Source organism: Desmodus rotundus, chromosome 2 (assembly GCF_022682495.2).
Source record: "Desmodus rotundus isolate HL8 chromosome 2, HLdesRot8A.1, whole genome shotgun sequence".
Lineage (NCBI taxonomy): Eukaryota > Metazoa > Chordata > Mammalia > Chiroptera > Phyllostomidae > Desmodus > Desmodus rotundus.
Window position 1 is genome coordinate 25,325,797 of NC_071388.1, and position 12,472 is coordinate 25,338,268.

Consider the following 12,472-nt stretch of genomic DNA (forward strand, 5'->3'; position numbering starts at 1 on the left):
ACAACTCCTTGTTTTTTCCAGAACTTCTCATATAAACTACTTGCAAGTTTGTTTTAAAAGTTATATTTTTATTACTAAAAAAAGGGCAACAGTTATTAAAAACTTGGATCAAATCCTAGCTCTTCCTTTAGTAAAGAAGTTAAGTAATTGGGCCTGTGGCCAGTTATTTAATTCCTCTGTGTCATTTAGTTTCTTCATCTCATGAAATGGGGATAATGATAATAATAGTACCCAACACACAGGCTAAATTAGGTCATGAACATAAAAAAAAAAAGTCTAACAGTGCTCGATAAATGATAATTATTACATAAAATACTAGAAGGCTTTTTAATTTAATGAAATGTGTTTCGGTGATGAAAGGTCAGGGCTACCCATTCCTACTACTGCTCCTTGGCAGTTCATGCCACTAGATGTTTTGTACCTTAATGCAGGTCCTGACAGCAAGAGAGGGGAGCCACGGTTAAATCAGAAAAGAGCGGCAGTCTTCTATTTTGCCAAATATTAACTGGTAAAAGTTAGTTAATGGGAAACGTGGAGTGACCAAAAAAACCCCACCATTTTTTGGTAATTATTTTTAAAAGCAACCTCTCGAATACAAGTAACACCTAATGATACTAACCCTACAGATCCAAACATTACATCCTTGCCACTCTATAGAGTAGAAGAAATCCCTCAAATACAGCTGTTCAGAGTCCTACCTTGTTCAAGCAAGCAAACAAACCCTAAAATGAAGAGATATTCTTTCCACAACCCCATGAAAACATTTGAATAAGTATTATTCACACTAAGTGATTATGAGATTTTTCTCACATTCTATATAATACCTTCCCCCTATCTCAACTATTTAACTTTGAACCTTTCTTGACTTTTCTCACATTTTCCCTGTGGCTCCTTCTCTTTCATTCTTAAGAAACAAATTTTCATGTAAAATTGGGCTGCTTGTTTCTTAGTCCCTTCTCCTCTGCTTCCGTCTACTCCAGACTTGGCTATTATTCCAGCTGCAGATTCTGATTAGTAGCAAATTTACACAGTGAGAAATATTAATACATAGTTTTAAGAATTGTTAATTAAATTGGATATCTTTGTGCTATGTATTACTGGGCATTAGGATACCAAGAAAACACTATTTTTCATGCTTTCAATTCATTTATTCATCCAAAACTACTTTCTTGTTTACTAAGTACCTACTACATGCTGAGCACTGTGCTACATAAGCACAACTCCTGAAAGTGTCACAGTGGTTACTTGAGTTTTCTGGGTAGTTAAGGAGTCAACTGGTGGTATGCTAGAGCCAGTTTCTACCAAATGTTTGATTTTTAGGAATTTTGCAAGCCAAATGTTAAATAAAGCCATTATTTAAAATAACACTAAATTACATTTAAAACAAAGATAATAAATACTTAACACATCACCTCCAGATTATTTTACACACTTTACTATTATCTGTGCACTTGAGATTATTTACATGTACTGTGTCTATACAGTGGCAATACTATGGAATGGTTTGCAGCTGTGCACCTCTCCTCAATTCTGCTCTCAGACACAACATTGGTAGCTCAAAATCAGCCACAGTTGAAGTATTTACATCATAGAAATCAGCAATCAATGCATATCTAATCTGTTTGTTTCCAGAAAGTCAGTTGTTCAACATTTATTAGCACATACTGAGTCACCGTTTTAAAAATACCAAGTATATTATTAGTTTTAGGTGCAAGTCTTGGAAGTGTTGAATCATTCTCTGCTTTCTCATGAAAAGTGTACTGAATGTAGTATTTGCTTTCATCATCCCTGGACAACTCTGCATCATCAGTATGAACATCCATGATTACCCTGGGCTATGTGAAGCCTAAGTGCCTCCTTGTGTCCTTACTGAATCTATGTCAGCCTACTGTCAGGCTACCAACTGGCCTCTCTTCCAATGGTTGGGACATTCCTTTTCGTATCACTTATCAGCTGTTCCTAATCTTCTCTGGAATCTGAAATCAAACTGTACTACATTCCTTAGAACTGTGAGTAAAGTAAGAGCAAACGTTATTTCAGAGAAGTATTTTAAAAGTGATTATTAACCTTTGATTCACAAACTGTACTAGATCTATTTTCAGTGCTCACAGCTCACTGTTTCTCACTCTTGTTTGGGATGAAGTTCAGGATAGGTAAGATTTTGAGGAAGGTAAGTTTAAACCAAACCATGTTGTCGTGAAAGATTAAAAATAAATTCCTCATCACAGACAAAACTCTGAATTTTTAAGAAAAGCAAGATGCTTACGAGAACACATAACATTGAAGAGACGTTGAAACAACTAAGTGTGCATAGTTCAAAGATGCTTTAATGACTCTATCACGGAATTCCAGTAAATCCACTGCATCATTAAGAACATTACGAACCTAAACAAGGAAAAATGAAATACCAACAAATAACATTAAAATACATCAAACTTTCATTAGATGTTCACAAGATTTTGAAAAACAAAAAAATTCAATGCTCTCATGATTGAATGCCCAATCATATAAAAAAAAAAAATCAATAGGAACAAGGCATTAGATAGCATATTTGGGTATAAAAATCAACCAACAAAATTACAGACACAAAAAATCTTTTAGAAATAAACAGCAAAAGCTGTATAGAGATTTCTAACCTACAAGCCAATCTGAATGATGTAGCAATGGAGCAATAAGGTGAAAAATGCCATAACCTTGAGATATAGTCAAAGAAGTATGGCAGACAGGAGTTGGAAAGAGACTATTATACAGGGTGGAGCAAAAGTAGGTTTACAGTTGTTCATATGAAAAACAATAAGTAACAAATAATAATACAAGAATATACAGTTTTGTGTACTCACAACCATAAACCTATTTTTGCTCCATCCTATATAATTTCTGTCCAAAATGGTAAGCATATGAGATCTGTCTGGAAAAAGCCTGGCCATTGTTAACAAAATGAGAATAGTTTGTGCAGCACTGATGTAACCTGGAAGCCAAGGAAAGTGGACTGGAATGTGCATGGGTGAACAATGATGACTTCACTGTACTAATCAGAAGGGGCAGTAGACACCACTGAGTGAGCATGTATACTGTGTGGCCATGACATTCAAAATAAGCAAGTAGAGCAATGAATCTGCATCAAATTTTGTATTAAGCTTGAACATTCCTGTCCAGAAACTATTAGGATGATTCAAAAGGCTACAGCTGTGGGAAACTTGGTGGTTGGCAGCCTCATCACAACAATGTGCCTGCTTATGCATCACATCTCATGCAGAGTTTTTGGCAAAACATCAAATTACCCAGGTGACTCAGCCCCACTATAGCCCAGATTGGACACCCTGTGACTTCTGGCTTTTCCCAAAACTAAAATCACCTTTGAAAGGGAAGAGATTTCAGACCATGGAAGAGATTCAGGAAAATACAACAGGGCAGCTGATGGCGATCGGGAGAACTGTGTGAGGTCCCTTGGTACCTACTTTGAAGGGGACTGAGGCTTCATGGTCCTGTGTACAATGTTTGCTGTATCTGATATATTCTACAATAAAATTCTCTATTTTTCACATTACATGGCTGAATACCTTCTGGACAAACTGCATATCTTTTTTAGTGCTAGATATTACTTTAAAATTTAAGCTAAAAAAAGATATATAATAACTTCAAAAATCAAAAGTAGAGTAGGATGCATTAGTCAAGAAACCAAATGCATAGTGAAAAAAACCAAGCTGCACTGAGCAGAGAAAGTATTTCCATATGTAAAAACACAGAGATGATATGTAAGAAAGTTAATCACCAACTAACAAAAGGAGATTTGGCTTTGATAGTCAAAATTGTTATAAATGTGTATAACAGAATCAAGTTTCTGAGGATTTTAACAGTTAGTAGTATTGGCCAAAAATCCCAAAGTTGATGGACAATCTGCAAAAAATTTGGGAAAATGTTGGGCAAGTTAAATTGATCTAATCTCTGGTCAATAGCAGAATAGGTAAGATATTATAGTAAGAGCTGAAAAAGAGAAAAAAATTAATTGTAATCAGTATGTCTCAACACGGTATCATCTTTCTAAATACAGCATAATGTGACAATTACACTATTAATGAAGAATGACAGGGTATGGGAAAAAAGGTAGGAAGACAAAGCCAAACTTCCTGTAAGTATTTCTTTGAAGTACTTCTACCTATAAGGCACACTATATTTTTGTTATCTGCTCCTCAACTCCCAACCCCACCAAACTATGATCACCACAATGATAGAGAGCAAAATTACATACACATATATTCCTTGACCCAGTAATCTTACTTCTAGGATTCTAGCCCAAAGATAAACAAGCAAAACTATGAGATAACATACACACAAGTCTAGTACTACACACAGCATTAATGGTAACAGCAACAGACTAGAAACAGCCCAACTCTCAGTACAGGACAGGTACATTCACAAAGTGGAACACCATACAGCTGTAAAAGGATATAGGGACATCTATGGAGTGATCTCCAGTATATACGATAAAGTTAAAAATGCAGGACACAAAACTGTGCATAGTATGATACCTTTTATTTAATAAAGGGAAGGATGTAGAGATACATGGATTTGTTTATATTAAAAAATGAAACAAGAAATCTAAAATAGTATTCAGTAACATGTTATTAGAATAATATTGATTATCTGAAACATATTTTAGGAGACATATACAGGGTCCAGCACAAATAACACCTCCTTTTTATGATAAAATCTTTTATTACAAAGTTATAAGCACGTAATTCTATAACAGTATCACATTCACATATAGCATATGGCATTTTAGGTTAAATGTTGAAATTAAATCTATAAATTATCACACCCATGTTATTACCCTACCTACCACACTCACACAGGCCTTACTTCCTGTTCCAAATGGAAGAAGTAAGGTCTGCTTCACAGGGTCCAGCAGAAGTAATGCCTGCTTGAGTGTGGTTGGCAGGGTATGCGAATGCCTCGCATGAAATGGAGAGCAATTTGAACATTTCACCTAAAATGTCATATGGTGTGCTTGAGTGTGATATTGTCATGTTACAGAATTACAGGTTTATGATTTTGTAATAATAAAAAGGGGTGTTATTTGTGCCATATATATATAGATATATGTATACATCTATATATATAGCACACCATTAATTTCTTCAGGAACCAAAATTTTCTTATAAAAGAGCTTCAAATAGAAAACCAAGAGTAAAACTTTGTAATCTAAAATTTGAACCTGAAACCTCAGCATACATTCATGACGTATTTTTGTGCCAAAAATAAATACATTTTACCTAGAAGTAATGATCAAACCAGTAACAATGAGCAGACCAAGCACCTGGATCATGGTCTCTAAATAACATTCCCCTCCAAAAGGAACAAGGCCTTCTCGGAAAAATGGCTGATTTCCAAGTCTGGAACAGAAAATGTATAAGAGGAGCCTAGAACATCTTGTCAGTAATGCAAGCAAGCTACTATGATCAGGTGATTGTTGTGGGGAGAAGGGGTGCAAGGGGACTAAATGGTAATGGGGAAAAAATACAATAAAGATTAAATTTTAAAAAGAAAAAAAAAGAACACAGGAGCAAATTAGCCAAAGCCACTGAGTATTAAAGAGAAGAATAACTGCAATGGATTGAAACACAACAAAAATGTTAAAATCTGCAAATTTATAATGATAACATCATCAACAACAATAAAAAAGAAATTTATTGGACATGCTAGAAAATCAACTCATATGAAAACTGGGAAATGAAGGAAAATAATTAAAAATTAAAAATTTGTCTCACCTCAGGGTAACCAAATGGTTGATGAGGCAAAGTCTTTGATAAAAGTTTTAGCTAATAAATACAGAAGGAATGACAGAATTACAAGATTAACATTTAGTAACCCCCAATGAAACATGATTCTAAACAAGTTTCATCTACAGCTAATAGACATATTAAGTTAAACCCTGGCTGGTGTGGCTCAGTGGATTGAGCACTGACCTGCGAACCAAAGGGTCCCTGGTTTGATTCTCAGTCAGGACATGTGCCTGGGTTGCGGGCCAGGTCCCCAGTAGGGGGCAGGCAAGAGGCAATCACACATTGATGTTTCTCTCCTCTTTAAAATTGAAAGAAAGAAAAAGAAATATTAAGTTCAAAGTCTAATAGGGTGTTATATAAAGGACGAATCAGACCAACAACCTGAACACACTAATCAATCTGCACATCACTGAAAGAGAAATAAGCAGACATGTGTCTCCTGATATGATGGGATGGGAAGCACACAGTATCACCTACAAAGCAGTCATTATCAAGGCTCAAAGAGGAATTGCTCCTAATTTTATTTTTTTATTTTATTTATTTTTTAATATTTTACTTAGTTATTTTTTAGAGAGAGGGGAAGGGAAGGAGAAAGAGAGGGAGAGAAACATCAATGTGTGGTTGCCTCCTGCACACCGCCTACTAGGGGACCGACCTGGCCAGCAACCCAGGCATGTGTCCTGACCAGAAATCGAACCAGCGCCCCTTTGGTTCACAGTCCGCTGCTCAATCCACTGAGCCACACCAGCCAGGGCAAATTGTTCCAGATTTTAAAAGACTAATAAGACAAATTAACTAAATGCAATATGGGACTTTGTTTCCTGATACAAACAAGCAAACAGTAAAAATGTATAAACAAACAAACAAACAAACAAACAGAGAAATGGGACCTGTCACTGTAGAAAGACATTTAGGAGACAACTTGAGAAATGTGAACTATTATTATGGTTATGTTAAAATAAAAATAGCTCTTATCTGTTAGACATTTTAAAAATTCTTTTAAAAAAAGGGTGATGCCAGGACCGGTGGTAAAGAAAAAGACTGTGCTCACTTCACTCTTCAATGGGTAGGGAAATGAATGCAAGAAAGGGGAGCAGTCCGATAGCAGGAGTTCAAGGGAGCTGGAGTTCTTCAGGGAGGAAGAAGTTGTTGTGGCCCGGAATCAGCAATGGGGGGTAAGGGAGACACTTCCCCCAACCTCTGAAACCACTAATGCTTGGCATAAGGGAGAAAAACACCTCTACTTGAGAAGGCTGTAGGAGAAACACTGGCTTTAGGGAGCTGGTTTTCACTCAGTACAAACATGGGAAGAGTGCCCTGAGTGAAAAGGCTGAGCTCTGTCTGTCTGCAAGGCCACAGAGGAGTGCCACAGGTGTGGACTGCACAACTCCAGGTCTCAGGGAACAGGCCCCTGGCACTGAGCAAGCCATGGCTACAGGTGGTGACCCTGTGAATCTCTCTTCAAGTCCTAGGCCTTTAAAAGTCTTCTTGCATGAAGGGGAAAAGAGGATTACCCCACAGATCCCCTAGCTCTGATTGCAAACAGAGACCTGGATCTGGCCATTTGTCTCACTTCAGATACTGTTAGTTGCATCAGCAGCAGCCACTCTCCTCATTGTCTTCGCCTGCCTGCTTCTGGACCTGGAGTCAAGCAGGTCAGAGCCCACATTCCACACTCTGCATTTCTGTTCCATTTCTGGTCCACAGAAATGTTTATCTTGTTTTTTGAGTCCACATAAGACATTTAAAAAATATTTTTTCATATATTATTGATGTCTTTGGAGCTAAAGGTGTATCCATTCCTTCCAAATGTGAACTTATGACACCATCTTCACCAGAAGTCTGAGCTCCCAGAGACTTTTTAAAAGGCCCAAAATGCCATCCTTTCCTAAAAACATTTTAAAGCTAATGGAATGTAATAAAAGTTTTTGAAGAAAGTTATATGGTAGTTTCTTTATAGCAATGATACCCAGTGAAACAAACTTGCTCTTAATACAGGCTTAAAAAATTCAATATTTAAAAACCCAATTATATAGACTTCTGTCTACATAAATTATTCAAATTATAGACAGATTTCTTAAAATTCGTATTTGCCCAAAGCTTCACATGGAAGAATTCTTTTTTTGTGTGTGTGAATCTGGAACACTAGAACCAAACAGGATAAAACATGCTAGCCATAATAAAAAAAACTAAAGATACACTGACAATTGCTGTTAAAATTTCCCAACTATAGCAAATCCTACATCAAAAATGTCCTGAGAAAATTTTAACTTGCATCTATTACTCTGCTCAATTCAGGGCAGATTCGGGATTAATCTCTTGATACTTGTATCACCTGACCACGATATTTAGACACCCCATTGACATAAATCCAAAAATTCTATTTCCACATTTTCAAAATACCCATTTAATCCTATAGATAACTATAATCATAGTAACAGCTACCATTTATTTTGTTTTACATACATTATCTCATTTAATTCTTAAAATCTCTCTATTATTAACTCTTATCTTTACAGGAGATAAAATGACTAAGACTACTAAAAATCAACTACTGCAACTACTAAAAATCAAAGTTGCGGCTTACGCTAAATTAAGAGTGGTGGGAAAGAGGTAAGCTTGAGACCTGAGAAATGCCTCATTTCCTACACCTGTACTCTCTCCCTTCCAGGCACTTCCTCCTAACAAAGACACCAACTATCCCCTTTGGGGAAAAAATACCCACTGGGATACAGCCTAGAGGCAAGGAGCTGATTAAGAAAATTTCTCCCCTCAGGTTATTGAGGCACACAAAAGCTGATTAGCAGGGATTCAGGTAAGGCAATGTAGCCTACTGCCAGGTAAGGTCTAGATTCAAGAACTATGATTCAACATGATCTCTGGTTTCTGAGTTAATGAAACACAAATCAACCAACAGTCTACTAAGCTTCTAAGGGTATTGTAAAAGTCTATAAAACCAAGCAAACAAAAGTTGTGATTATTCCATCTTTATGGCAATCCATGACCCTTACCTCAACAAAAGTAAGTGAGCAACTTCCACGCGTGGGTATTTACCCAAAGAAAACAAAAACACTAATTTGAAAAGATGTATGCACCTTTATGTTCACTGTAGCATTATTTACCATAGACAAGATATGGAAGCAACCTAGGTGTCCATTGGTAGATGCATGGATAAAGAAGATGTGACTTGTTGTGGAATATTACTCAGCAAGAAAAAAGAATGAATATTGCCATTTGCAACATGGAGAGACCTAGAATATATTAGGCTAAGTGAAACAAGTCAGACAAAGAAAAATACTGCATGATTTAGTTATACATGGAAATCCAAAAAAACACAAAACACCAAATGAATAAACAAAATGAAACAGAAACAGACCCACAGATATAGAGAACAAGCTGATGCTTACCACAGGGGAGGCACAAGAGTACAGGAAGAAAAGAATTTGCACTAAAATGGGGCTGGTTATTAGGGTTCTCTAAATACTATTGTACAGGTTGTCTGAATTAAAAACAAACAAACAAACAAATCTCCAACTGCTTCCATTAGGGACTGTAAATAAAACTAAGTGGTCTACTAAAATGTATAGTCCCTAGAAAGGGAATCCTCTTAAGTAGCAGACTATCCCAGAAAGGCAAACTAGAGTTATGAAATTAACCAAGAAACTAATTCTATTGCTAAGAAAAAGGGTCTCAGGGTCTCAGGATATTCCCAGCCAGCTGTATTTCAGCTATGGACCTGGTTAATCATTGTGTTATTTTCCCTTCTCCCCTCTTTCCAACTGTTTTCACCCTCATCACTGTAAATTGGGAACACAGGGAGAGTGAGAAGAATAATTAAAGTTCGCATTTATTTATAGTTTTCCACACCAGAGATTTGGAAGTGGATGGAATAACTGGGGGAATCTGAGTTTTCTTATTTTAGGGAGGGGAGGGATTTATTTTCCACTGCATATGGAATAGCTGCATTAGTTAAGTAGTGCAATTCTGAGTTACACATATATGAATAAGGGTATGTATGTGTGGTTAGGTAACTTATAAAGTGGCTCTTAATGATCCTAACCTGTTGGTACTCACATCCTTGTGTAAGTCTCTCCATCTGGGTATGGACTGGACCATGTAGGAGCTTGCTTCTAATGAATTAAATATGGCAAAAGTGATGAGATGACTTGTAAGGGGAGAAAATACACATGGACATAAATGGGACAGGTCTGATCATGGGCTGACGCTGGGTGATGAGTGATAGAGATTCACTAGACTATCTACTTTTATATATGGTTTTATTTTTTCCAATTTTGTAATTGTTTTTTTTTAATTTTTATTGTTATTCAATTACAGTTGTATGCCTTTTCTCCCCATCCCTCCACCCCACCCCATTATATATGTTTTAAATATTCCATAATAAGTTTAAAAATTTCAAAATCAGTAAACAAAACAGAGAAAAATTATAGTGTACCTAATCATTATAAATCTGGTGACCACATTATACAAATTAAAAAATTTGAATACTTAAGCTAAAGAATATTTGAATAGATCTGTCCAAAAGATCACAAGGTATATGCTTCCAAATTTTTATAGTATTTATAACAACCTGAATTCTAAATACTGAAGATAGGGGCAACTGATACAGACAGGAGAAAGAGGAAAAAGGTCAAGTTCCTCTTTCTTTTGCAGAGGGTTTGCCATTGGCACATTGTCTTTGGCCTCTTCCTCCTACCTTTCGACAACTGATTTTTAAAAGATCTGTTGAGTGCTTATTATATGCAAGGCATTGGGCCATGTCCTCTAGGGGAAATAAGGACGAGTGAAATATAGTACAGTGTGGGAGGCTGGCAATTGGATAGAGAATCCCTCCCTCTGATGTTCTCTACCTGTGAAACATTTCCCTTTGCCTCTCATTTCTGCACCCCAACCTCTCTGTCTTACTCTACAAAGTATTTCACTCCAGAATTACCTGTTTTTCATCCTAATTCCCAATAAGAACTTCCTATTATTTTCCCACTTTGGCTTGTCTTAGGTAATTCTTAAAAGGAAAAAATATTAATAAAGTTAAATAAACTCATACAACTATAAATAAATAATGTAACCCTGATGTGATGAGAAGATTAGGCCTGCCTTAGCATCAAGTCCAGGAACTAAATCTAATTTGTCATAGCGTCCTCCCTCCCTCCTCAGCTGAATCCACACATTTCCTAAATGCTTCATGTTTCACTATCCCTGACTCTACCCCATAACTGCAGTAGCTGTGGGCACTCAGGCTCTATATTAGTGAAAGGTTCTTACCTTTCACTAATATAAATATAATATAATCACTATTAGTGATTTTATGTCATGAAAAAAATCACTAATAGTACAGTTAAAATATATCTAATGTGACTGAATTTCTATAAACTTAATTTAAATGTAATTAATGAAGATAATTCCATAATCTGTACAGTGAACTAATGTGAAAAGGAGGAGATTTAATCAACCATGGACCCTAATCATACCTGCATAGTCCTTCTTTTGGTTAATGTTACTTGGAAGTTTTTCCACTCCCAACGTTGCTCCACCACATGTGCAAACACAACATGCCCATTTCCGCAGGCTCCAGCAATCTGAGTGCCGTCAATTGACCACGCAATATTAAATATGCTGCCGGTGCTGGGCTTTTCTAAAGCATATGACCACTGGGAAAGAAAACACATGAGAAAAACCCATTTAGTTTTTAAAATTTTTAAGTTTTAAATTGAGCATGTGTTAACATTAAAATAATAGTTTTGAAAAGTCTTCATTCTAGAATTAAGAAATATTTTTGTTAATTGAATCACAGTGCACTAAAAAAATGTAAGTTTTAAAGTACATAGTAGAATATGTATGGAACATGTAACATGTTTGAAATCTCTTAAGAACTGCAAAATGCCCACACCATTTCGAATCACATTATTACTTTTAAGTAATAATACTGAAAGGGTACATACAAAAATTCTGTAGGAAAAAAACCAAGACATCTTACTATTAATTCTCAAGGATCTTTATAGTCCCTACATCTAAGAATTTCTTATTGTACTTCAAGAATGTCATTAAAAATTGAAACTAAACATAATGTAACTAAAACATCTTTGATATACACCTTAAATTGTGAAAGTATAGATAAATTGATCTTTTTTTTCCCCAGAATGCAGTTAAGTATATACTCTTCTAGGACCTATCTATGTGAGAATATTGCCTAGAGGTATCCAAAAAGCATTGGGAGGGGGGGTATGTGTATCAGACAGTAAGAAAAAAACTTTGAAAGATGATATTATATGCATTTTCTTTCATTTTTCAGATGCAAATATGTATTTGCTATGTCAGGACCCAGTGCAAGCCACCCCCAAATAACTCACAATGGCATACTGATTACTAAGAATTAAAGTTGCTTGAAAAGCAGCCAGTGCAAGAAGGGAACTTTGAATGCAGAAAATAAATCTCCCCTATGAAAGGTACCTTCGTGCTCTGAGGGGGATGAGCACCCTAATTGCTAGAGTTAAGGAATCCTGAGCTGAGAAGCCTCGTTAAAAACACCTTACTAGTTTTTACTAATTTACTACCCAAGGTCTCTTTTTGTTTAGATTCCTTACTAATGAGCACTCCAAACCTAAGTCTTATCCTGTCAATTCTCCACAAATTTATTGTTTGTCTAAAAGTATAAAAAGCTGGCTGCTTCAATC

General features: G+C 36.0%; 1 protein-coding gene across 1 annotated transcript in view; it reads right to left on the reverse strand.

Annotated features, from left to right (window-relative positions):
- Positions 1–12,472, reverse strand: part of IFT80 (intraflagellar transport 80) — a 100,346-nt gene that overhangs the window by 26,761 nt on the left and 61,113 nt on the right. Inside the window, exons 9-10 of the mRNA XM_053918056.1 lie at positions 11,270–11,449; positions 2,267–2,385 (exon numbers count right to left, since the gene is read on the reverse strand). Of these exons, the coding sequence (XP_053774031.1) occupies positions 2,267–2,385; positions 11,270–11,449 (299 nt within the window). The remainder of the gene's footprint in view (positions 1–2,266; positions 2,386–11,269; positions 11,450–12,472) is intronic.